Genomic DNA, 27,587 nt, shown 5'->3' on the forward strand with positions numbered 1-27,587 from the left:
CTTAGTTGCTGGACTACAAATCCGGTTCCCATTCCCCTGCCAAATTAGTTTAAACCCTCCCGAAGAGTACTAGAAAACCTCCCTCCCAGGATATTGGTGCCCCTCTGGTTCAGATGCAACCCGTCCTGCTTGTACAGGTCCCACCTTCCCCAGAATGCGCTCCAATTATCCAAATACCTGAAGCCCTCCCTCCTACACCATTCCTGCAGCCACGTGTTCAGCTGCACTCTCTCCATATTCCTAGCCACCGGCAACAAACCAGAGATGACAACTCTGTCTGTCCTGGCTTTTAACTTCCAGCCTAACTCCCTCAACTCGTTTATTACCTCCACACCCCTTTTCCTACCTATGTCGTTGGTACCAATGTGCACCACGACTTCTGGCTGCTCCCCCTCCACCTTAAGGATCCTGAAGACACGATCCGCGACATCCCTGGCCCTGGCAACATACCTTCCGGGAGTCTCGCTCGCGACCACAGAATCTCCTATCTATTCCCCTAACCATTGAATCTCCTACTACTATTGCTTTTCTATTCTCCCCCCTTCCCTTCTGAGCCCCAGAGCCAGACTCAGTGCCAGAGACCTGGCCGCTAGGGCCTTCCCCCGGTAGGTCATCCCCCCCAACAGCATCCAAAACGGTATACTTGTTTTGAAGGGGAACGGCCACGAGGGATCCCTGCACTGTCTGCCTGTTTGTTTTCTTTCCCCTGACTGTAACCCAGTTACTCTTGTCCTGTACCTTGGGTGTGGTTACCTCCCTGTAACTCTTCTCTATCACCCCCTCTGCCTCCCGGATGATCCGAAGTTCATCCAGCTTCAGCTCCAGTTCCCTGACACGGTCTCTGATGAGCTGGAGTTGGGTGCACTTCCCGCAGGTATAGTCAGCGGGGACACCGGTGGTATCCCTCACCACCCACATCCTACAGGAGGAACATGCAACTGGCCTAGCCTCCATCCCCTCTTACCTTACAGAATATAGCTGCCCTGTGGACCAATTGGACCTCCGCCCTCCGACTCTGCTCCCAGTCAGCTGCACTCTCTGCAAACTCCCGGCTCCTCTCACGCTCTTTGAGGAAATGTAGAAAATGGAAATGAAAGGAGCACCTTACTCCCTCCTCACCTAACTCCCTCAGTCACCAATCTCTCACTATCGCACTCAAATGCACCAAATTCAGCACTCAGTGCAAACAAAGTCTGCACTGTAGGGGATCACTTTTATACTGTGAATCTAGCCTCTGAAAACTGGCCTAATCCAATTAACTAATTAACAAGCTTCAGCTGCAAGTACCTACAAGTAGAACCTTTGTTTAAAGCTGATTGAAAATTCACCTTCTTCCAAACCAAACAGCAACTTTTAATTTAATTAACTAAATAAAAGAAAGACTAGACTTTAGATAAAAATGAAGCCTGATACTCCCTCAGTCACCAAACTCTCACTGCAGCACTCAAATGCACCAAATTCAGCACTCAGTGCAAAAAAAAAGACAGACAGACAGAGTGCTGAGGCAGACAGACGGACAGCCAGACAGAGTGCTGAGACAGACAGACAGACGGAGTGCACAGACATACAGACAGAGTGCTGAGTCAGACAGACAGACAAACAGAGTGCTGAGACAGACAGACAGACAGAGTGCTGAGGCAGACAGACAGACAAACAGAGTGCTGAGACAGACAGACAGAGTGCTGAGGCAGACAGACAGACAGACGGACAGCCAGCCAGACAGACAGAGTGCTGAGATGGACAGAGTGCTGAGTGCAGACAGACAGACAAGCAGAGTGCAGACAGACAGAGTGCAGGCAGACAGAGTGCAGGCAGACAGAGTGCAGGCAGACGGACAGACAGAGTGCAGGCAGACGGACAGACAGAGTGCAGGCAGACAGAGTGCAGGCAGACGGACAGACAGAGTGCAGACAGACAGAGTGCAGACAGACAAACATACAGACAGAGTGCAGACAGACGGACAGAGTGCAGACAGACAGAGAGTTCAGACAGACAGACAGAGAGTTCAGACAGACAGACAGGAAGCAGACAGACAGGAAGCAGACAGACAGGAAGCAGACAGACAGACAGGAAGCAGACAGACAGACAGGAAGCAGACAGACAGACAGGAAGCAGACAGACAGACAGACAGGAAGCAGACAGACAGACAGGAAGCAGACAGACAGACAGGAAGCAGACAGACAGAGTGCAGGCAGACGGACAGACAGAGTGCAGGCAGACGGACAGACAGAGTGCAGACAGACAGAGTGCAGACAGACAAACATACAGACAGAGTGCAGACAGACAGAGTGCAGACAGACGGACAGAGTGCAGACAGCCAGAGAGTTCAGACAGACAGACAGAGAGTTCAGACAGACAGACAGGAAGCAGACAGACAGACAGACAGGAAGCAGACAGACAGGAAGCAGACAGACAGGAAGCAGACAGACAGACAGACAGGAAGCAGACAGACAGGAAGCAGACAGACAGACAGACAGGAAGCAGACAGACAGACAGGAAGCAGACAGACAGGAAGCAGACAGACAGACAGGAAGCAGACATACAGACAGACAGGAAGCAGACAGACAGGAAGCAGACAGACAGGAAGCAGACAGACAGGAAGCAGACAGACAGACAGACAGGAAGCAGACAGACAGACAGACAGACAGGAAGCAGACAGGAAGCAGACAGACAGGAAGCAGACAGACAGACAGGAAGCAGACAGACAGGAAGCAGACAGACAGACAGACAGACAGGAAGCAGACAGACAGACAGACAGACAGGAAGCAGACAGACAGACAGGAAGCAGACAGACAGGAAGCAGACAGACAGACATACAGGAAGCAGACAGACAGGAAGCAGACAGACAGACAGGAAGCAGACAGACAGACAGACAGGAAGCAGACAGACAGGAAGCAGACAGGAAGCAGACAGACAGGAAGCAGACAGACAGACAGGAAGCAGACAGACAGGAAGCAGACAGGAAGCAGACAGACAGGAAGCAGACAGACAGACAGGAAGCAGACAGACAGACAGGAAGCAGACAGACAGACAGACAGGAAGCAGACAGACAGGAAGCAGACAGACAGACAGGAAGCAGACAGACAGACAGGAAGCAGACAGACAGGAAGCAGACAGACAGACAGGAAGCAGACAGACAGACAGGAAGCAGACAGACAGACAGGAAGCAGACAGACAGACAGGAAGCAGACAGAGACAGACAGACAGACAGACAGACAGGAAGCAGACAGACAGACAGGAAGCAGACAGACAGACAGACAGGAAGCAGACAGACAGGAAGCAGACAGACAGACAGACAGGAAGCAGACAGACAGACAGACAGGAAGCAGACAGACAGGAAGCAGACAGACAGGAAGCAGACAGACAGACAGACAGGAAGCAGACAGACAGACATACAGGAAGCAGACAGACAGGAAGCAGACAGACAGACAGGAAGCAGACAGACAGACAGACAGACAGGCAGGAAGCAGACAGACAGACAGACAGGAAGCAGACAGACAGGAAGCAGACAGACAGACAGGAAGCAGACAGACAGACAGGAAGCAGACAGACAGACAGGAAGCAGACAGACAGACAGACAGGAAGCAGACAGACAGGAAGCAGACAGACAGACAGACAGGAAGCAGACAGACAGACAGGAAGCAGACAGACAGACAGGAAGCAGACAGACAGACAGGAAGCAGACAGACAGGAAGCAGACAGACAGACAGGAAGCAGACAGACAGACAGACAGGAAGCAGACAGACAGGAAGCAGACAGACAGACAGGAAGCAGACAGACAGACAGGAAGCAGACAGACAGACAGACAGGAAGCAGACAGACAGGAAGCAGACAGACAGACAGACAGGAAGCAGACAGACAGACAGACAGACAGGAAGCAGACAGACAGACAGACAGACAGGAAGCAGACAGACAGACAGACAGACAGGAAGCAGACAGACAGACAGACAGGAAGCAGACAGACAGGAAGCAGACAGACAGACAGGAAGCAGACAGACAGGAAGCAGACAGACAGACAGACAGGAAGCAGACAGACAGGAAGCAGACAGACAGGAAGCAGGCAGACAGACAGACAGACAGACAGGAAGCAGACAGACAGACAGACAGGAAGCAGACAGACAGACAGGAAGCAGACAGACAGGAAGCAGACAGACAGGAAGCAGACAGACAGACAGGAAGCAGACAGACAGACAGACAGGAAGCAGACAGCCAGACAGGAAGCAGACAGACAGACAGGAAGCAGACAGACAGACAGGAAGCAGACAGACAGACAGGAAGCAGACAGACAGACAGGAAGCAGACAGACAGACAGACAGGAAGCAGACAGACAGGAAGCAGACAGACAGACAGGAAGCAGACAGACAGACAGGAAGCAGACAGACAGACAGGAAGCAGACAGACAGACAGGAAGCAGACAGACAGACAGGAAGCAGACAGACAGACAGGAAGCAGACAGACAGGAAGCAGACAGACAGACAGGAAGCAGACAGACAGACAGGAAGCAGACAGACAGGAAGCAGACAGACAGACAGGAAGCAGACAGACAGACAGGAAGCAGACAGACAGACAGGAAGCAGACAGACAGACAGGAAGCAGACAGACAGGAAGCAGACAGACAGACAGGAAGCAGACAGACAGACAGGAAGCAGACAGACAGGAAGCAGACAGACAGACAGGAAGCAGACAGACAGACAGGAAGCAGACAGACAGACAGACAGGAAGCAGACAGCCAGGAAGCAGACAGACAGGAAGCAGACAACAGGAAGCAGACAGACAGACAGGAAGCAGACAGACAGACAGGAAGCAGACAGACAGACAGGAAGCAGACAGACAGACAGGAAGCAGACAGACAGACAGGAAGCAGACAGAGACAGACAGACAGGAAGCAGACAGACAGGAAGCAGACAGACAGACAGACAGGAAGCAGACAGACAGACAGGAAGCAGACAGACAGACAGACAGACAGGAAGCAGACAGGAAGCAGACAGACAGGAAGCAGACAGACAGACAGGAAGCAGACAGACAGACAGGAAGCAGACAGACAGACAGACAGACAGGAAGCAGACAGGAAGCAGACAGACAGGAAGCAGACAGACAGACAGGAAGCAGACAGACAGACAGGAAGCAGACAGACAGACAGGAAGCAGACAGACAGACAGGAAGCAGACAGAGACAGACAGACAGGAAGCAGACAGACAGGAAGCAGACAGACAGACAGACAGGAAGCAGACAGACAGACAGGAAGCAGACAGACAGACAGACAGGAAGCAGACAGACAGGAAGCAGACAGACAGACAGACAGGAAGCAGACAGACAGACAGACAGGAAGCAGACAGACAGACAGACAGGAAGCAGACAGACAGGAAGCAGACAGACAGACAGACAGGAAGCAGACAGACAGGAAGCAGACAGACAGACAGACAGGAAGCAGACAGACAGGAAGCAGACAGACAGACAGGAAGCAGACAGACAGACATACAGGAAGCAGACAGACAGGAAGCAGACAGACAGACAGGAAGCAGACAGACAGACAGGAAGCAGACAGACAGACAGGAAGCAGACAGACAGACAGACAGACAGGCAGGAAGCAGACAGACAGGAAGCAGACAGACAGGAAGCAGACAGACAGACAGGAAGCAGACAGACAGACAGGAAGCAGACAGACAGACAGGAAGCAGACAGACAGGAAGCAGACAGACAGACAGACAGGAAGCAGACAGACAGACAGGAAGCAGACAGACAGACAGGAAGCAGACAGACAGACAGGAAGCAGACAGACAGGAAGCAGACAGACAGGAAGCAGACAGACAGACAGGAAGCAGACAGACAGGAAGCAGACAGACAGGAAGCAGACAGACAGACAGGAAGCAGACAGACAGGAAGCAGACAGACAGACAGGAAGCAGACAGACAGGAAGCAGACAGACAGACAGGAAGCAGACAGACAGACAGGAAGCAGACAGACAGGAAGCAGACAGACAGACAGGAAGCAGACAGACAGACAGACAGGAAGCAGACAGACAGACAGACAGGAAGCAGACAGACAGACAGGAAGCAGACAGACAGGAAGCAGACAGACAGACAGGAAGCAGACAGACAGACAGACAGGAAGCAGACAGACAGACAGGAAGCAGACAGACAGACAGGAAGCAGACAGACAGACAGGAAGCAGACAGACAGAAAGCAGACAGACAGGAAGCAGACAGACAGACAGGAAGCAGACAGACAGGAAGCAGACAGACAGACAGGAAGCAGACAGACAGGAAGCAGACAGACAGGAAGCAGACAGACAGACAGACAGGAAGCAGACAGACAGACAGACAGGAAGCAGACAGACAGACAGACAGACAGGAAGCAGACAGACAGGAAGCAGACAGACAGACAGACAGGAAGCAGACAGACAGACAGACAGGAAGCAGACAGACAGACAGGAAGCAGACAGACAGACAGGAAGCAGACAGACAGGAAGCAGACAGACAGGAAGCAGACAGACAGGAAGCAGACAGACAGACAGACAGGAAGCAGACAGACAGGAAGCAGACAGACAGACAGACAGGAAGCAGACAGACAGGAAGCAGACAGACAGACAGGAAGCAGACAGACAGACAGGAAGCAGACAGACAGACAGACAGACAGACAGACAGGAAGCAGACAGACAGACAGACAGGAAGCAGACAGACAGGAAGCAGACAGACAGACAGGAAGCAGACAGACAGACAGACAGGAAGCAGACAGACAGGAAGCAGACAGACAGACAGACAGGAAGCAGACAGACAGGAAGCAGACAGACAGACAGACAGGAAGCAGACAGACAGGAAGCAGACAGACAGACAGACAGGAAGCAGACAGACAGACAGACAGGAAGCAGACAGACAGGAAGCAGACAGACAGACAGACAGGAAGCAGACAGACAGACAGACAGACAGGAAGCAGACAGACAGACAGGAAGCAGACAGACAGACAGGAAGCAGACAGACAGGAAGCAGACAGACAGGAAGCAGACAGACAGGAAGCAGACAGACAGACAGACAGGAAGCAGACAGACAGGAAGCAGACAGACAGACAGACAGGAAGCAGACAGACAGGAAGCAGACAGACAGACAGGAAGCAGACAGACAGACAGGAAGCAGACAGACAGACAGACAGACAGACAGACAGGAAGCAGACAGACAGACAGACAGGAAGCAGACAGACAGGAAGCAGACAGACAGACAGGAAGCAGACAGACAGACAGGAAGCAGACAGACAGACAGACAGGAAGCAGACAGACAGACAGACAGGAAGCAGACAGACAGGAAGCAGACAGACAGACAGACAGGAAGCAGACAGACAGGAAGCAGACAGACAGACAGACAGACAGGAAGCAGACAGACAGGAAGCAGACAGACAGACAGGAAGCAGACAGACAGACAGACAGGAAGCAGACAGACAGGAAGCAGACAGACAGACAGACAGGAAGCAGACAGACAGACAGACAGGAAGCAGACAGACAGGAAGCAGACAGACAGACAGACAGGAAGCAGACAGACAGGAAGCAGACAGACAGACAGACAGGAAGCAGACAGACAGGAAGCAGACAGACAGACAGACAGGAAGCAGACAGACAGGAAGCAGACAGACAGACAGACAGACAGGAAGCAGACAGACAGGAAGCAGACAGACAGACAGGAAGCAGACAGACAGACAGACAGGAAGCAGACAGACAGGAAGCAGACAGACAGACAGACAGGAAGCAGACAGACAGACAGACAGGAAGCAGACAGACAGGAAGCAGACAGACAGACAGACAGGAAGCAGACAGACAGGAAGCAGACAGACAGACAGACAGGAAGCAGACAGACAGACAGACAGGAAGCAGACAGACAGACAGACAGACAGGAAGCAGACAGACAGACAGGAAGCAGACAGACAGACAGGAAGCAGACAGACAGGAAGCAGACAGACAGACAGACAGGAAGCAGACAGACAGACAGACAGGAAGCAGACAGACAGGAAGCAGACAGACAGACAGACAGGAAGCAGACAGACAGACAGACAGGAAGCAGACAGACAGACAGACAGACAGGAAGCAGACAGACAGGGTGCTGAGTTGGGGATTGTGACCTGCTCCGGATTGGCTGCTGTATTAATCACTGCGGACCCGGCATCAGCTGGCGGCAGGGCCGGGGGAAGGGCCAGAGGGCGGGGCCAAGGGAGGTCCCAGAGGGCGGGGCCAGGACGGGATAGGGGGCGGGGTCTGGTCCGGAGGCGGGCCCAGGAGGCGGGGCCAAGTCCGGGGTTGGTTCGAGAGTGGGGCAGGGGCGGGGCAAGACCAGGGGGCTGTTCAAGTGAGGGGGCGGGGCCACGGCTGGGTGGTGCCGCGGTAAAGGGGCGTGGCCAGGGCCATGGGGCATGGCGAAGGTCCCTCCCTGGCCGGGGATGTTTCGTGAAGGGGCGGGGCTGAGAGGTTCGGCCAGGGGCGGGACCGCGCGATGGGCGGGGCTACGCGTTGCGATGGGCGGGGGCTACGCGTTGCGATGGGCGGGGCCTGGCTGCGGTGTGCTGACGCTGTGCGTGCGCGCGGCTGGAGGGGGCGGGGCTCGGAGTGGCGCGCGGCTCGGGCTGTCGGTTGGGGCTCTCTGTGAGGGTCTGTGTGTGAGTGTGTGTGACGGTCTCTGAGCAGCGGCGCTGGGGAGAATCCGCATCAATAACCCGGCGGAGCGGCGATGGAGCGTCACAGTCACCGGCTCCGGGAGCGGCCCGGCCGCCGCCTCTGAGATAACGGAGCTGCCGAGCCTGCCTTTGTGACCGGAGCGCGCGGCCCGGAGCCGGACACCGGACACCGGCCCCGGACACCGACCCCCGGCCCCGGACACTGACCACCGGCCCCGGACACCGGACACTGACCACCGACCCCGGACACCGGCCCCCGGACACCGACCCCCGGCCCCGGACACTGACCACCGGCCCCGGACACCGGACACTGACCACCGGCCCCGGCCCCCGGCCCCGGACACTGACCCCCGGCCCCGGACCCTCCCTCACTCCCCCCTGACCAGCGCCCCTCACCCCCTCCGGACCCTCCCGGCGCCGGCCATGAATTTCCAGTCGCAGCCCTCTCTTCACGCCGGCTCGCCGGGCTCTGGCTCGGGGGGTTCGGGCGGCTCGGTGTCGGTGCTGGGCCCCCCCGGCGGGGCTCTGGGTCTGGGCTGCGGCTCGGGCTCTGGCTCCATGCCGGTGCTCTCTCACTCGGGCTCGGCCTCGGCCACCTCGCCGGCCCAGGCCCAGCAGCTGGTGCTGTCCAACTCGGCGGCCATCCGAGCCGAGATCCAGCGCTTCGAGAGCGTCCACCCCAACATCTACGCCATCTACGACCTGATCGAGAGGATCGAGGACATGGGGCTGCAGAACCAGATCCGGGAGCATGTCATCAGCATCGAAGGTAGGAGCCAGAGTGAGCGGATTGATAATAAACTGATCACAGCGCAAATCTCAGCCCGGATCCATTGCAAACTGATCCCAATCCGGATCGATAACAGACTGATCACAGCCCAAATCCCAACCCGGATCGATAGCAAACTGATCACAGCCCAAATCCCAGCCCGGATCGATAGCAAACTGATCACAGCCCAAATCCCAACCCGGATCGATAGCAAACTGATCACAGCGCAAATCCCAACCTGGATCGATAGCAAACTGATCACAGCCCAAATCCCAACCCGGATCGATAACAAACTGATCACAGCCCAAATCCCAACCCGGATCGATAACAAACTGATCACAGCCCAAATCCCAACCCGGATCGATAGCAAACTGATCACATCCCAAATCCCAACCCGGATCGATAACAAACTGATCACAGCCCAAATCCCAACCCGGATCGATAGCAAACTGATCACAGCCCAAATCCCAACCCGGATCGATAACAAACTGATCACAGCCAAAATCCCAACCCGGATCGATAACAAACTGATCACAGCCCAAATCCCAACCCGGATCGATAACAAACTGATCACAGCCCAAATCCCAACCCGGATCGATAACAAACTGATCACAGCCCAAATCCCAACCCGGATGGATAACAACTGATCACAGCCCAAATCCCAACCCGGATCGATAGCAAACTGATCACAGCCCAAATCCCAACCCGGATCGATAGCAAACTGATCACATCCCAAATCCCAACCCGGATCGATAACAAACTGATCACATCCCAAATCCCAACCCGGATCGATAGCAAACTGGTATTAGCCCAAATCCCAACCCGGATCGATAACAATCTGATCACAGCCCAAATCCCAACCCGGATCGATAGCAAACTGATCACATCCCAAATCCCAACCCGGATCGATAGCAAACTGATCACAGCGCAAATCCCAACCCGGATCGATAGAAAACTGATCACAGCCCAAATCCCAACCCGGATCGATAACAAACTGATCACAGCGCAAATCCCAACCCGGATCGATAACAAACTGATCACAGCCCAAATCCCAACCCGGATCGATAACAAACTGATCACATCCCAAATCCCAACCCGGATCGATAACAAACTGATCACAGCCCAAATCCCAACCCGGATCGATAACAAACTGATCACAGCCCAAATCCCAACCTGGATCGATAACAAACTGATCACAGCGCAAATCCCAACCCGGATCGATAACAGACTGATCACATCCCAAATCCCAACCCGGATCGATAACAAACTGATCACAGCGCAAATCCCAACCCGGATCGATAACAAACTGATCACAGTCCAAATCCCAACCCGGATCGATAACAAACTGATCACATCCCAAATCCCAACCCGGATCGATAACAAACTGATCACATCCCAAATCCCAACCCGGATCGATAACAAACTGATCACAGCCCAAATCCCAACCCGGATCGATAGCAAACTGATCACAGCCCAAATCCCAACCCGGATCGATAGCAAACTGATCACAGCCCAAATCCCAACCTGGATCGATAACAAACTGATCACAGCGCAAATCCCAACCTGGATCGATAACAAACTGATCACAGCCAATATCCCAACCCGGATCGATAGCAAACTGATCACAGCCCAAATCCCAACCCGGATCGATAACAAACTGATCACAGCGCAAATCCCAACCCGGATCGATAACAAGCTGATCACAGCGAAAATCCCAACCCGGATCGATAGCAAACTGGTCACATCCCAAATCCCAACCCGGATCGATAGCAAACTGATCACAGCCCAAATCCCAAACCGGATCGATAACAAACTGATCACATCCCAAATCCCAACCCGGATCGATAGCAAACTGATCACAGCCCAAATCCCAACCCGGATCGATAACAAACTGATCACAGCCCAAATCCCAACCCGGATCGATAACAAACTGATCACAGCCCAAATCCCAACCCGGATCGATAGCAAACTGATCACAGCCCAAATCCCAACCCGGATCGATAGCAAACTGATCACATCCCAAATCCCAACCCGGATCGATAACAACTGATCACAGCGCAAATCCCAACCCGGATCGATAACAAACTGATCACAGCCCAAATCCCAGCCCGGATCGATAACAAACTGATCACATCCCAAATCCCAACCCGGATCGATAACAACTGATCACAGCGCAAATCCCAACCCGGATCGATAACAAACTGATCACAGCGCAAATCCCAGCCCGGATCGATAACAAACTGATCACAGCGCAAATCCCAACCCGGATCGATAGCAAACTGGTCACATCCCAAATCCCAACCCGGATCGATAACAAACTGATCACAGCGCAAATCCCAACCCGGATCGATAGCAAACTGGTCACATCCCAAATCCCAACCCGGATCGATAGCAAACTGATCACAGCCCAAATCCCAACCGGATCGATAGCAAACTGATCACAGCCCAAATCCCAACCCGGATCGATAACAAACTGATCACAGCCCAAATCCCAACCCGGATCGATAACAAACTGATCACAGCCCAAATCCCAACCCGGATCGATAACAAACTGGTCACATCCCAAATCCCAACCCGGATCGATAACAAACTGATCACAGCCCATATCCCAACCCGGATCGATAACAAACTGATCACAGCCCAAATCCCAACCCGGATCGATAGCAAACTGATCACAGCCCAAATCCCAACCCGGATCGATAACAAACTGATCACAGCCCAAATCCCAACCCGGATCGATAACAAACTGATCACAGCGCAAATCCCAACCCGGATCGATAGCAAACTGATCACAGCCCAAATCCCAACCCGGATCGATAACAAACTGATCACAGCCCAAATCCCAACCCGGATCAATAACAAACTGATCACAGCCCAAATCCCAACCTGGATCGATAACAAACTGATCACAGCCCAAATCCCAACCTGGATCGATAGCAAACTGATCACAGCCCAAATCCCAACCCGGATCGATAGCAAACTGATCACATCCCAAATCCCAACCCGGATCGATAGCAAACTGATCACAGCCCAAATCCCAACCCGGATCGATAGCAAACTGATCACATCCCAAATCCCAACCCGGATCGATAGCAAACTGATCACAGCCCAAATCCCAACCCGGATCGATAACAAACTGATCACAGCCCAAATCCCAACCCGGATCGATAACAAACTGATCACATCCCAAATCCCAACCCGGATCGATAGCAAACTGATCACAGCCCAAATCCCAACCCGGATCGATAGCAAACTGATCACAGCCCAAATCCCAACCCGGATCGATAGCAAACTGATCACAGCCCAAATCCCAACCCGGATCGATAGCAAACTGATCACAGCCAAAATCCCAACCCGGATCGATAGCAAACTGATTACAGCCCATTTCCCAACCCGGATAGATAGCAAACTGATCACATCCCAGATCTCAACCCGGATCGATAGCAAACTGATCACAGCCCAGATCCCAACCCGGATCGATAGCAAACTGATCCCAACCCGGATCGATAGCAAACTGATCACAGCCTGTATTCCAACCCGGATCGATAGCAAACTGATCACAGCGCAAATCCCATCCCGGATCGATAGCAAACTGATCACAGCCTGTATTCCAACCCGGATCGATAGCAAACTGATCACAGCCTGAATTCCAACCCAGATCGATAGCAAACTGATCACATCCCAGATCCCAACCCGGATCGATAGCAAACTGATCCCAACCCGGATCGATAGCAAACTGATCCCAACCCGGATCGATAGCTAACTGATTCCAACCCGGATCGATAGCAAACTGATCACATCCCAGATCCCAACCCGGATCGATTGCAAACTGATCCCAACCCGGATCGATAGCTAACTGATCCCAACCCGGATCAATAGCAAACTGATCACAGCCCAGATCCCAACTCGGATTGATATCAATCTGATCACAGCCTGTATCCCAACCCGGATCGATAGCAAACTGATCACAGCCCATATCCCAACCCGGATCGATAGTTAACTGAACCCAATACGGATTGATAGCAAACTGATCACAGCCTGTATTCCAACCCAGATCAATAACAAACTGATCACAGCCTGTATTCCAACCCAGATCGATAGCAAATTGATCACAGCCCAGATCCCAACCCAGATCGATAGCAAACTGATCACAATCCAGATCCCAACCCGCATCAATAGCAAACTGATCACAGCCTGTATTCCAACCCGGATCGATAGCAAACTGATCACAGCCCAGATCCCAACCCGGATCAATAGCAAACTGATCACAGCCTGTATTCCAACCCGGATCGATAGCAAACTGATCACAGCCCAGATCCCAACCCGGATCAAGAGCAAACTGATCCCAACCCGAATCCCAACAGCAAACTGATCCCAACCCGGATCCCAACCCAGATCGATAGCAAACTGATCACAGCCTGTATTCCAACCCGGATCGATAGCAAACTGATCACAGCCCATATCCCCACCCGGATCAATAGCAAACTGATCACAGCCTGTATTCCAACCCGGATCGATAGCAAACTGATCACAGCCCAGATCCCAACCCGGATCAATAGCAAACTGATCACAGCCTGTATTCCAACCCGGATCGATAGTAAACTGATAACAGCCCAGAACCCAACCCGGATCAATACTAAACTGATCCCAACCTGGATCAATAACAAACTGATCACCGTCTGTATCCCAACCCGGATCGCTAGCAAACTGATCACAACCTGTATCCCAACCTGGATCGATAGCTAACCGATCCCAAGCCGGATCAATAGCAAACTGATCACAGCCTGTATCCCAACCCGGATCGATAGCAAACTGATCCCAAACCCGGATCCCTAACCAGATCAATAGCAAACTGATCCCAACCCGGATCGATAGCAAACTGATCACAGTCTGTATCCTAACCCGGATCGAGAGCAAGCTGATCACAGCCTGTATCCTAACCCGGATCGAGAGCAAGCTGATCACAGCCTGTATCCCAACCCGGATCAATAGCAAACTGATCCCAACCCGGATCGATAGCAAGCTGATCACAGTCTGTATCCTAACCCGGATCGATAGCAAGCTGATCACAGCCTGTATCCCAACCCGGATCAATAGCAAACTGATCCCAACCCGGATCGATAATGAACCGATCCCAACCCGGATCAATAATAAACTGATCCAAACCCGGATCCCAGCCCGGATCGATAGCAAACTGATCCCAACCTGGATCGATAGCAAACTGATCACAGCCCAGATCCCAACCCGGATCAATAGCAAACTGATCCCAACCCGGATCCCAACCCAGATCAATAGCAAACTGATCCCAACCCGGATCGATAGCAAACTGATCACAGCCCAGATCCCAACCCGGATCGATAGCAAACTGATCCCAACCCGGATCGATAGCAAACTGATCCCAAACCCGGATCCCAAACCAGATCAATAGCAAACTGATCCCAACCCGGATCGATAGCAAACTGATCACAGCCTGTATTCCAACCCGGATCGATAGCAAACTGATCCCAACCTGGATCAATAGCAAGCTGATCACAGCCTGTATCCCAACCCGGATCAATAGCAAACTGATCCCAAACCCGGATCGATAGCAAACTGTTCACAGCCTGTATCCCAACCCGGATCAATAGCAAACTGATCCCAACCCGGATCGATAATGAACCGATCCCAACCCGGATCAATAATAAACTGATCCAAACCCGGATCCCAGCCCGGATCGATAGCAAACTGATCCCAACCTGGATCGATAGCAAACTGATCACAGCCCAGATCCCAACCCGGATCAATAGCAAACTGATCCCAACCCGGATCCCAACCCAGATCAATAGCAAACTGATCCCAACCTGGATCCCAACCCGGATCGATAGCAAACTGATCACAGCCTGTATTCCAACCCGGATCGATAGCAAACTGATCACAGCCCAGATCCCAACCCGGATCGATAGCAAACTGATCCCAACCCGGATCGATAGCAAACTGATCCCAAACCCGGATCCCAAACCAGATCAATAGCAAACTGATCCCAACCCGGATCGATAGCAAACTGATCACAGCCTGTATTCCAACCCGGATCGATAGCAAACTGATCCCAACCTGGATCGATAGCAAACTGTTCACAGCCTGTATCCCAACCCGGATCAATAACAAACTGATCACAGCCTGTATCCCAACCCGGATCGATAGCAAACTGATCACAGCCCAGATCCCAACCCGGACCGATAGCAAACTGATCCCAACCCGGATCGATAGCAAACTGATCCCAAACCCGGATCCCAACCCAGATCAATAGCAAACTGATCCCAACCCGGATCGATAGCAAACTGATCACAGCCTGTATTCCAACCCGGATCGATTGCAAACTGATCCCAACCTGGATCAATAGCAAACTGATCACAGCCTGTATCCCAACCCGGATCAATAACAAACTGATCACAGCCTCTATCCCAACCCGGATCGATAGCAAACTGATCACAGTCTGTATCCCAGCCCGGATCAGTAGCAAACTGATCCCATCCAGATCCTAACCCGGATCAGTAGCAAACTGATCACAGCCTGTATTCCAACCCGGATCGATAGCAAACTGATCACAGCCTGTATTCCAACCCGGATCGATAGCAAACTGATCACAGCCTGTATTCCAACCCTGATCAATAGCAAACTGATCACAGCCCAAATCCCAACACGGATCGATAGCAAACTGATCCCATCCCAGATCCTAACCCTGATCAGTAGCAAACTGATCACAGCTTGTATTCCAACTCTGATCAATAGCAAACTGATCACAGCCTGTATTCCAACCCTGATCAATAGCAAACTGATCACAGCCTGTATTCCAACCCGGATCGATAACAAACTGATCACAGCCTGTATTCCAACCCTGATCAATAGCAAACTGCTCACAGCCCAAATCCCAACCCGGATCGATAGCAAACTGATCCCATCCCAGATCCTAACCCTGATCAGTAGCAAACTGATCACAGCCTGTATTCCAACCTGGATCGATAGCAAACTGATCACAGCCTGTATTCCAACCCGGATCAATAGCAAACTGATCACAGCCCAAATCCCATCCCGGATCGATAGCAAACTGATTACAGCCTAGATCCCAACCCGGATCGGTATCAAACTAATCAGCGGCGCATCAACACCCAGCACAACGCCTCTCAAAGTCCGTATCAGAACCCATTTCACAACCGTTTCAGAGCCCGTATCATAACTGGTATGCGCACTCATATCACAGCCCGTATCAGAGCCCGTATCTCAACCGGTATCCGCACTTGTATCACAGGCCGTATCACAGATCACAGCCCTACCATAGCTCCTATCACGACCAGTATCCACACTCGTATCATAGCCCCTATCTCAACCAGTATCCACACTCGTATCACAGCCCCTATCTCAACCAGTATCCGCACTCGTATCACAGCCCCTATCTCAACCAGTATCCGCACTCGTATCACAGCCCCTATCTCAACCAGTATCCGCACTCGTATCACAGCCCCTATCTCAACCAATCTCCGCACTCGTATCACAGCCCCTATCACAACCAGTATCCGCACTCGGATCACAGCCCATATCACAGCTCACAGCCCATATCACAGATCACAACCCATATCACAACCTGTATCACAGCCTAGAGTCCGTATCACAGCCTAGAGTCCGTATCACAGCCTAGAGCCCGTATCGAACCCATATGACAGCCCGTATCGAACGCTCATCGCAGCCCATATCAGAGCCCATATCGTACCCGTATCATAGCCCGATCAGATCCCATATCACAGCCTGTATCCATGCTCATATCATCTGCAATCTGTTTATTGGCAATGGGTGTGAATTCCGACTCATGGGAATACATTTACTTTTCAGAAATATTGTACTGATATGCTTTGAAAAGATTCCCCAAATATTTTGCTCCAACATTGGTATATTTTCTATAATTACTATAAATAAGGGACTTTAAATTCTGAGGCCCGTTCAAACAGATGCTGAGTGCTCAAATCAAAGGCAGGTTGTTTGAAAACCCGGCCTCATTGTGATAATTATGCTGCTGGAGACGAATGGGAACTGAAGACGAAATTACGCTGTTCCTGTGTGATTTCTCCTCTGGATGCACACTGCTTATTTGCTGCTGTATCAGAGACTGGGTGGATATTAGTTCCACTTTGTTTACAGGTAGTCTGTGAGATTAAAGAGTGTTTTGGACAATTCCGATCACTTAATGTTGTGTCTTTAATCTCATGTTTGAGCTTGCATAATCTTGTATACCGAAGAATAAAGATCAACCTCATGCAAAGATTTTGTTTATCAACAAAGGTGGATTTTTTCTGATTGTGTCAATCACTTTGTCAGCACTGAGCATGGATTGGACTAATTCATTTATTTCCATATAATTCCCAAACTATACACATGATCATGATCACTGCATTTCGGACAGATGTGAAATTCAGATGCATCAGCACAGATGAATTGTTATGTTTGTAAGCATTTGCATGAAGGTTGACTGCCTGCATATATTCATTTAAGTATTACATATTGTACCTCTTTACCACATACTTACTGAAATGAAGTGGAGATGGAACAGTTACTGCATTTCAAAACAGAAAATGCTGGAACACTGCATCAAATCCAGCAGCAGCTATGGAGGGCAAAACCGAGTTAACACTTCAAGTTGATGTCTTATCATCAGAACAACCCCTAAATGCATCGTGTTTGTAAATATTAGGGAATATTGGATTAAGATATGTTTTGCCGTAAAATGTATGGATTTATCGGAATGAGATATAGGGCTCACAGATAAAATTCCTGCTCCCTGTTGTCACATGGGTAGTGATTCTTGAAATGTTTACTGGATAGGAAAGATTACATACCATTTGCTGTTACAGATAACCCGATTAATCTTGCTTTCACTGTGTCAGCGTTGTGTTTTAATGTTATAATAGGAACCAGTTTGCTCTCAGGGAAGAGGTGAGTTTGATCTAGAGTGTTACTTCAGGGACATTGGTTATTTAGGCTCAAGTGGTCAATCAGTTTATATCTTTATTCTTGAATAATGAGAAATTCTGCTGCACATGATGAAGAAGTGTTGAAATTGGTTGCGTGTTGTGTACCTTTTTCTTGTTATGGAGCACGTCACACTGGACATGGTGGAAAAATGAAAATAAAATGTGCAGCAAGCACCCTGTGGCGCTGTGTGACACTGACGCAGTCTGGAGGAAGACCTCATTGAATTGACAGCTCTGTTGCATTATTAGTTTCCCAGCTGTTCAAATACTGCACTGTGGTAGGCAGCACTGATTATGTCAAACAAGTTATTTAAATAGGATTCAGTTCTTTACAGTTTGAGATACAGTCCTATGAACCTAACATTAATTTTAATGCGGCATTGTAACAGTTGTAGTAGATTGTGTGGGTGTCCCAGGAATTCAGTGAACATTGGTTTGCTCGACGATGGCAATTCATGGACAAGTAAATGCATTCCATTTCCGATCCTACCCGTGGGAGCTATCTTTTGTGAGCATTATATTTGACACATTCCGATAAATGGCAGGGGGTGCATGAGATAATAACAGACACTGTTCATATCATTGCATTGGGTCACTCTTACCAGTCGCTGCTCTTTTATGTATTCACTTTGAGTCCCGTTTCCCATCCAGAGAATAGTTGGTTCTCATTGTACTTGAAAGTGAGTCTGAAGTTTCTTTGGGAGTTGCTGATTAATCATCTCATTCATGGTGGGGCACTCAAAAGCAAGTAGGTTGTACTAAAGGTCTGTTCAGGGTAGAGTTTACGGTCCAGTTTTGGTCACATTTTCGAAAGAATATGACCACACAAGGTCTCATACCTGTTGGGACAGGGACAAGGGCTGAGGCTCCTGCAGTGCTATCCCTTGGATTCCTCTACCTACCTCACTTGCAGTCACACCCCCCTGTCCCTGATGATTGACAGAATTTAACGCAGTTACTCTAAACGGTGTGACTGCCTCCTGAAACGCTGCATCCAGGTAACTCTACTCTTCCCCCCATGATGTGTCACAATGTCTGAAGCTCAGACTCCAGCTCACTATCTCTGGCCCGAAGTTCCTCGAGCAACCAACGTTTTCTGCAGACGTCACTATGAACCACAGTGGGATCTACCAGCTCCCACATGTTGCAGCTACAACATCCCACCTGGGCCCTACTTTATTTCAGTGGAATTTATTTAATTTGGAATTTAAATTTGGTTTTACTTACACCACTGATCTTTACTTCCTGCAATTTCTGTTTCCCTACCGAGCCTTCATTTCCAAAATCAGAAAGGTAGAAGAGAGAAAGACTCAGCTACCAGTCACTTACCTGTGATATCATACAGACGTGATCACTCTATACTGTAGTGTTACTTATGCCCCAGCTCTTCTGCCTTGGCCTGCACCTGCCCCCACCGACCTGTGGACACTAAAGCAAACAAGACACAGCAATATCACCTCTCCACTTCCCTAACCTGCAACTCTGACCTTAACTCTCGACACTCAGAGCAAAATGCATTCTGTGCAAGGCTTGTTTTTATAGTCTTAGCTTCCGCCACTGAGAGAAACTGGTCTGAATCGGGTTATTAACTGCCCTCATTTACTCTCCTAGCTAGTGCCACTATTTTTACTTTCCTTAAATCTGAAGGATTTTCAAATTTCCACCAGCAATTTGTAATCCAGTGAATTTACCAGCAATTTATGTTAGATTTTAAAAGTTTTTAGAAGATTAAGGTTAATTCTCTAAAACCCCCATTCTTACCTTATCCCCCGGCACTCCGAGCAAAATGGCACTCCAAAGGGAGGTTTCCGAGAGGTCTGGTGTTAACACAACAGATGAAACTGGGAACCAGAACCGTGGGCAGCACGGTAGCACAATTCACAGCGCCAGGGTCCCAGGTTCGATTCCCCGCTGGGTCACTGTCTGTGCGGAGTCTGCATGTTCTCCCCATGTCTGCGTGGGTTTCCTCCGGGTGCTCCGGTTTCTCCCACAGTTCAAAGATGTGCAGGTTAGGTGGATTGGCCATGATAATTGACCAAAACGGTTAGGAGGGCTTAAGTGGGTCGGTGCAGACTCGATGGGCCGAATGGCCTCCTTCTGCACTCTATGTTCTATATTCTGTGTTCTATTACTGGTCAGTGAAGTCACAAACTTCAAAAGGTATTGGATCGTGAGAGGCCAGAAAGATATGGGCAGTAGTGAGAATTTATTACAGTTTCGGAGACATTATTTAAAATAATTATGGAAATTGGTGGCTGGACCTTTTAAGACAAAGGAAACCTGAAAGGAGAAGTGTAATCTTGATGGAAGCAGTGGAGGGAAAGCATAATTGAAAAGAAGGTTTGAAAGTGCGACTTTTGACAGTGGAATTTGAAATCATTTGTGTGGGAGCCGGGGGTTCAGTGAGATAAGATGGCTCATGGTATAAGAATCATCTGGGGGGATTTTAAGGAGCAATCCACAAACATTCACTTAGGTTCAGAGAGGACTGTGTCTTACCAGAGTCATCTTGTGTGCTTAGAAGGGACTTTATGTCAATGAGATCAATTTACCGTAAGATGTGCTTTGTAATCAGTGTTAATATTAAAATCTGTGTGTAATTGTTAAGATAACGGAGGAATAAAGGAGTATTATATAATCCAATTTTTTCATGTTTAATAATTATTTTTTCTTGTTAAAACTGATTAGCGGTCCTGTGACTCTGTCCTCCACGTTTTATTTAAAAAAGGTCAAAGGTCAATTCCTAGCCAAGAGGTTTGCTGGCATGTCTCGGGAAGGTTTAAACAAGTGTGGCATGGGGGTGGGAACCAGAGCAGCTCAGCCAAGTCTCTAATAGCAACAGGTGAAGTAACTGCAGGAGAGCTTAAGACTAAGAGGAAGAGCAGACAGGAAGAAGTTGCTGAATACAGAGGGACAGGTGGTCTGAAATGCACTTGTTTCATTGCGAAAAGTAGAACAGGTAAGGCAGATGAACTTAGAGCTTGGATTCGTACTTGGAACTATGATGCTGTTGCTATTACAGAGACTTGGTTGAGGGAGGGACAGGATTGGCAGCTAAATGTTCCAGGATTTAGCTGTTTCAGGCGGGATAGAGGCGGATGTAAAACGAGTGGGGGAGTTGCACTACTGGTTAAGGAGAATATCACAGCTGTACTGCGGGAGGACACCTAGGAGGGCTCATGGAGCGAGGCAATATGGGTAGAGCTCAGGAATAGGAAGGGTGCAGTCACAATGTTGGGGGTCTACTACAGGCAGCGGGAGATAGGGGAGCAAATATGCAGACACATTTTTGAAAGATGTAAAAACAATGGGGTTGTTTTGATGGGTGATTTCAACTTCCCCTATATTGACTGGGACTCACTGTGCTAGAGGTGTGGATGGGGCAGAATTTGTAAGGAGCATCCAGGAGGGCTTCTCGAAACAATATGTAGATAGACCAACTAGGGAAGGAAGGGGGTGTACTGGACCTGCTATTGGGGAATGAGCCCAGCCAGGTGGTCGAAGTAATGTAAAGGGAACAGTGACCAAATCCGTAAGGTTTAATGTACTCGTGGATAAGAATAACAGTAATTCTTGAGTGAAGGTGCTAAATTGGGGGAAGGCTAATTACAACAATATTAGGCAGGAACTGAAGTGTTTAAATTGGGGGCAGCTGTTTGAGGGTAAATCAATATCTGACATGTGGGAGTCTTTCAAACGTCAGTTGAATAGAATTCCAGACCGGCGCTGAGGACCTGGTATCGATCCTGGCCCCGGGTCACTGTCTGTCTGGAGTTTGCACATTCTCCCCGTGTCTGCGTGGGTTTCACCCCCACACCCAAAGATTTGTATGGTAGGTGGATTGGCCATGCTCAATTGCCCCTTAATTGGAAAAACAAAATTGGGCGCACTCAATTTATTAAGAAAAAGAATTCGGGACCGGCATGTTCCTGTGAAGTTGAAGGATAATTATGGCAAGTTTCGGGAACTTTGGATGATGAGGATATTGTGAGCCGAGTCAAAAAAAAAGGAAGCATTTGTAAAGTCAGAAGCCCTTGAGGAATATAAGGGAAGTAGGAAGGAACTTAAGCAAGGAGTCAGGAGGGCTAAAAGAGGTCATGAAAAATCCTTGGCAAACAGGATTGAGGAGAATTCCAAGACTTTTTATACATGTATAAAGAGCAAGAGGGTAGCCAGGGAAAGAGTTGGCCCACTCAAGGACGGAGGAGGGAATCTATGCGTGGATCCAGAGGAAATTGAGTACTTTGCATCAGTATTCACCAAAGAAAAGGACTTGGTGGATGATCAGTCTAGGGAAAGGTATGTAGATATTCTGGGTCATGTGGATATCAAAAGGAGGAGGTGTTGGGTGTCTTAAAAAGCATTAAGGTAGATAAGTCCCCAGGGCCTGTTGGAATCTACCCCAAATTACTGAGGGAGGCAAGGGAGGAAATTGCTGGGGCCTTGACAGAAATCTTATATAATAACAATCTTTATTGTCACATTAACACTACAATGAAGTTACTATGAAAAGCTCCTAGTCGCCACATTCCGGCGCCTGTTCGGGTACACGGAGAGAGAATTCAGAATGTCCAAATTACCTAACAGCACGTCTTTCGGGACTTGTGGGAGGAAACCAGAGCACCCGGAGGAAACCCACGCAGACGCGGGGAGAATGTGCAGACCCCACATCGACAGTGTACCAAGCCGGGAATCGAACCTGGGACCCTGGAGCTGTGAAGCAATAGTGCTAACCACTGTGCTGCCGTGCCGTGCTTTGTATCCTCATTGGCTACAGGTGATGTCCCAGAGGACTAGAGAATAGCCATTGTTATAATAATCCTTTGTTACAAGGGGGCATAAGTTCAAGGTGAGGGGGAAAGGTTCAGTGGCGATGTGCGGGAGAAGCTTTTTTACACAGAGGGTGGTGGTGGCCTGAAATGCACGGGCAAGTGAGGTGGTTGAGGCAGATACGTTAACGACCTTTCAGACTTATCTGGATAGGCACATGAACAGACGGGATATAGAAGGACACAGGTGGTTGGTCTAGATAAGGCACGTAATCAGCGCAGGCTTGGAGGGCCGAAAGGTCTGTTCCTGTGCTGTGTTCTTTGTTCTTTGTTTAAGAAGGATAGCAGGGATAATCCAGGAAATTATAGGCCAGTGAGCCATAGGTCAGTGGCAGGGGAATTATTGGAAAAGATTCTCGGGGAGAGGAGTTACTCACGTTTGGAACCAAATGGACTTATTAGCTATAGGCAGCATGGTTTTGTGAAAGGGGAGGTCGTGTCTCACTAATTTGATCGAATATTTTGAGGAAGTGACGAAGATGATTGATGCAGAAAGGGCAGTGGATGTTGTCTGCATGGATTTCAATATAGCTTTTGACAAGTTCCCACATGGCAGACTGGTACAAAAGGTGAAGTCACACGGGATCAGAGGTGAGCTGGCAAGATGGATACAGAACTGGCTAGGTCATAGAAGGCAGAGGATAGCGGTGGAAGAGTGTGTTTCTGATTGGAGGGCTGTGACAAGTGATATTCCGCAGGTTTCAGTGCTGGAACCGTTGTTGTTTGTAATATATATAAATTATTTGGAGGAAATGTAACTGGTTTGATTAGTAAGTTTGTAGATGACACAAAGATTGATGGAGTTGCTGATAGTGAAGAGGATTGTCAGTGGATACAGCAGGATATAGATCGGTTGGAGACTTGGGTGGAGAGATGGCAGATGGAATATAATCTGGACAAATGTGAGGTAATGCATTTTGGAACGTCTAATACAGGTGAGAAGTATAGATGGGCAGAGGGATTACTGAAAGTGGCAATACAGGTGGCGAAGGTAGTCAAGAAGTCATACGGCATGCTTGCCTTCATTGGTCGGGGCGTTGAGTATAAAAATTGGCATGTCATGTTGCAGCTGTATAGAACTTTAGTTGGGCCTCATTTTGGATTTTTGCGTACAATTCTGATCACCACACTACCAGAAGGATGTGGAGGCTTTGGAGAGGGTACAGAAGAGGTTTACCAGGATGTTGCCTGGTCTGGAGGGCATTAGCTATGAGGAGAGGTTGGATAAACTCGGATTGTTTTCACTGGAACGGCAAAGATTGAGGTTTACAAAATTCTGAGTGGCATGGACAGAGTCAGATGCTTTTTCCCAGGGTGAAAAAGTGTCATGTGAGAGTACCTTTAAGAAATGGATGTTTATAAATGGGTGTAAGTGGGACTTCCGGTTGCGGCTATGCGGAGCTAAGTCGCATGTTCGGCAGCTCCCGCTAAAAACGGACTTTTGGGCTCTTTTTAGGGCCCGTAACGGCGCTTGTTCGACGTTTCCCGGTGTGGGAAGGGGACAGCAACATTCCCCCGATAGTGTGTGGTTTGGACCAGGAGTGGGGCGATTTAAAAAAAAAAGTGGCATTGAAGCAAAGAAAGGTGCGAGGGAGGAGGACCAAGATGGCGGCGGGCGGAGACCAGGCAGCGTGGAGGCAGTGGGTGCAAGAGCAGCAGGAGCTTCTCCAGCGCTGTTTTAAAGAACTGAAAGCAGAGCTGCTGGAGCCGATGAAGGCTTCAATCGATAAGCTGCTGGAGACCCAGACGGCCCAAGGGGCGGCGATCCGGGAGGTCCGGCAGAAGGTCTCGGAGAACGAGGACGAGATCCTGGGCCTGGCGGTGAAGGTGGAGGTGCACGAGGCGCTCCACAAGAAATGGAAGGCGAGGTTCGAGGAGATGGAGAACCGGTCGAGGTGGAAAAACCTGCGGATCCTGGGTCTCCCGGAGGGGCTGGAGGGATCGGACGTGGGGGTTTACGTGGTCACCATGCTGAATTCGCTGATGGGAGCGGGGGCCTTTCAGGGGTCCTTGGAGCTGGAGGGGGCCCACCGAGTGCTGGCGAGGAGGCACTGCTCGCAATATTTGGGGTGGCAGAGGAGCCGGGAGTGCAGGAGGCGAAAGAGGCCGGTATTCTGGCCTTTGCGTCCCTGGTAGCCCGGCGAAGGATTCTCCTTCAGTGGAAAGATGCGAGGCCCCCAAGCGTGGAATCCTGGATCAGCGATATGGCGGGGTTTATTCAATTGGAGAGGGTGAAATTCACCTTGAGGGGATCGGTACAAGGGTTCTTCAGGCGGTGGCAACCGTTTCTAGACTTCCTGGCAGAGCGGTAGAAGATGATCAGCAGCGGCAGCAACCCGGGGGGGGGGGGGTTGGTTTGTTTTTCGTTTTTTCTTGAGTGGGCGGGTATTTTTGCCTTTGTGTTGATGAAGGCTGTTAGTTTATTATTTATGTATATGGGGGGGGGGGGGGTTTATCTTTTCTTTCTGTATTTTGTTGCTGATACATTGTGAAAATTTGAATACAAATTTTTTTTAAAAATTTTAAAAATGGGTGTAAGTTACTTAAATTCTCTACTAGATATGGACTACCACAGAAATATAATCGGATCAAGGATCAAATTTTACCTCAAGGTTATTCAAAGAAGCTATGGATAGCTTAGGAATAAAACAATTTAAATTAACTGCGTACCATCCAGAATCGCAGGGGGCGTTCGAAAGGTAGCATCAGACATTAAAGACAATGTTCAGGGCTTATTATCAAGATTATCCAGAGGATTGGGATAAAGGAATTCCATTCGTACTGTTTGCAATTAGGGATGCACCTAATGAGTCAATCAAATTCAGTCCTTTTGAACTAATTTTTGGTCATGAGGTAAGAGGACCACTTCAATTGATTAAGGAAAAATTGGTGAGTGAGAAATCGGAAATTACATTATTGGATTACGTGTCAAATTTTAGGGAACTATTAAATAGAGCAGGTGAATTGGCTGGACAACATTTAAAAGTTGCACAAAATGTGATGAAATGGGTCACGGACAAGAAATCTAAAGTTCGTAGTTTTGCCAGTGGAGATAAAGTTTTAGTGTTGTTACCAGTGGTAGGTGAACCTTTAAAAGCAAGGTTTTGTGGACCTTATCAGATTGAAAGGAAATTAAGTGAGGTGAATTATGTGGTTAAAAACACCAGATAGAAGGAAGACTCACCGAGTGTGTCATGTGAATATGCTTAAAAGGTACTTTGAAAGGGAAGGAGAGAAAAAGGAGGTTTTAATGATTCCAACTCAAAGTGACGAACCAAATCCAGATATCTGAATTTAACACGCCTCAAATTAAATTGGAAAACGAGGATGTTCTTAAAAATTGGGATAAATTGTTGAGTTACCTTCCAGAGGAAAAACGGACTGACCTGAAAGAGCTATTGATGTCACATGGGCAAGTTTGTCGAGATAAATTGGGAAGTACTAAAATGGCTACACATGATGTAGATGTGGGAAATGCTGTTCCAATCAAACAACATCCACACAGACTTAACCCTTTAAAATTGGCACAGGTTAACAAAGAGATTGAGAATATGCTTAAAAATGGCATAATTGAAGTGGGTTGCAGCCAATGGAGCTCACCCGTAGTGATGGTACCTAAACCAGACGGTACCCAACGGTTGTGTGTGGACTATCGAAAGGTTAATGCAGTTACAAGAACAGACTCTTATCCTATCCCACGTTTGGAGGATTGCATTGAGAAAGTGGGATAATCAGCTTTTATTTCTAAACTGGATTTACTTAAAGGTTACTGACAGGTACCTTTATCCGAAAGGGCAAAGGAGATTTCAGCTTTTGTGACTCTAGATGGTATATACCAATTCAAAGTTATGCCATTTGGGATGAAAAACGCCCCAGCCACATTTCGATGGTTAACTAACAAAGTTGTTTCAGGATTACCCAATTGTGTGGTATAAATCGACGATCTGGTAATTTTCAGTCAGACATGGACAGAACATTTGAAACATCTGATGGATTTATTCGATCTACTTCAGGAGGCGGGTTTGGTGACCGAGCCAAAAGTGAATTTGGAAATGCCCGAATCACTTTCCTTGGCCATACAATCGAACTGGGTCGAATGGTCACACGGGATGTGAAACCAACAGTTATTGGGGGAGTTTCCAATACGCTCAAGACAAAGGGGAATAATGCGATTTCTTGGCATGAGTGGATTTGATTGAACATTTGTGCATAAGTTTTGCAGCGTGGTTGCTCCACTGATGGGCTTGCTGAAGGAACGTCAAATTTCAATGGACAGCGGACTTTCAACAGCATTTGACTGCCTGAAAGCTGTGATAACCAATGCTCTTGTGTTGGAGAA

The 27,587-nt window shown here is 49.3% G+C and overlaps 1 protein-coding gene across 1 annotated transcript in view; it reads left to right on the forward strand.

Annotated features, from left to right (window-relative positions):
• The first annotated feature begins 8,582 nt into the window (after nt 1-8,582).
• agap3 (ArfGAP with GTPase domain, ankyrin repeat and PH domain 3) overlaps nt 8,583-27,587 on the forward strand; it is a 1,400,505-nt gene continuing 1,381,500 nt past the window's right edge. The window contains exon 1 of the mRNA XM_072468572.1: nt 8,583-9,420. Coding sequence (XP_072324673.1) covers nt 9,075-9,420 — 346 coding nt within the window. The 5' untranslated portion in view covers nt 8,583-9,074. The remainder of the gene's footprint in view (nt 9,421-27,587) is intronic.

Source organism: Scyliorhinus torazame, chromosome 11 (genome assembly GCF_047496885.1).
Source record: "Scyliorhinus torazame isolate Kashiwa2021f chromosome 11, sScyTor2.1, whole genome shotgun sequence".
Taxonomy (NCBI): domain Eukaryota; kingdom Metazoa; phylum Chordata; class Chondrichthyes; order Carcharhiniformes; family Scyliorhinidae; genus Scyliorhinus; species Scyliorhinus torazame.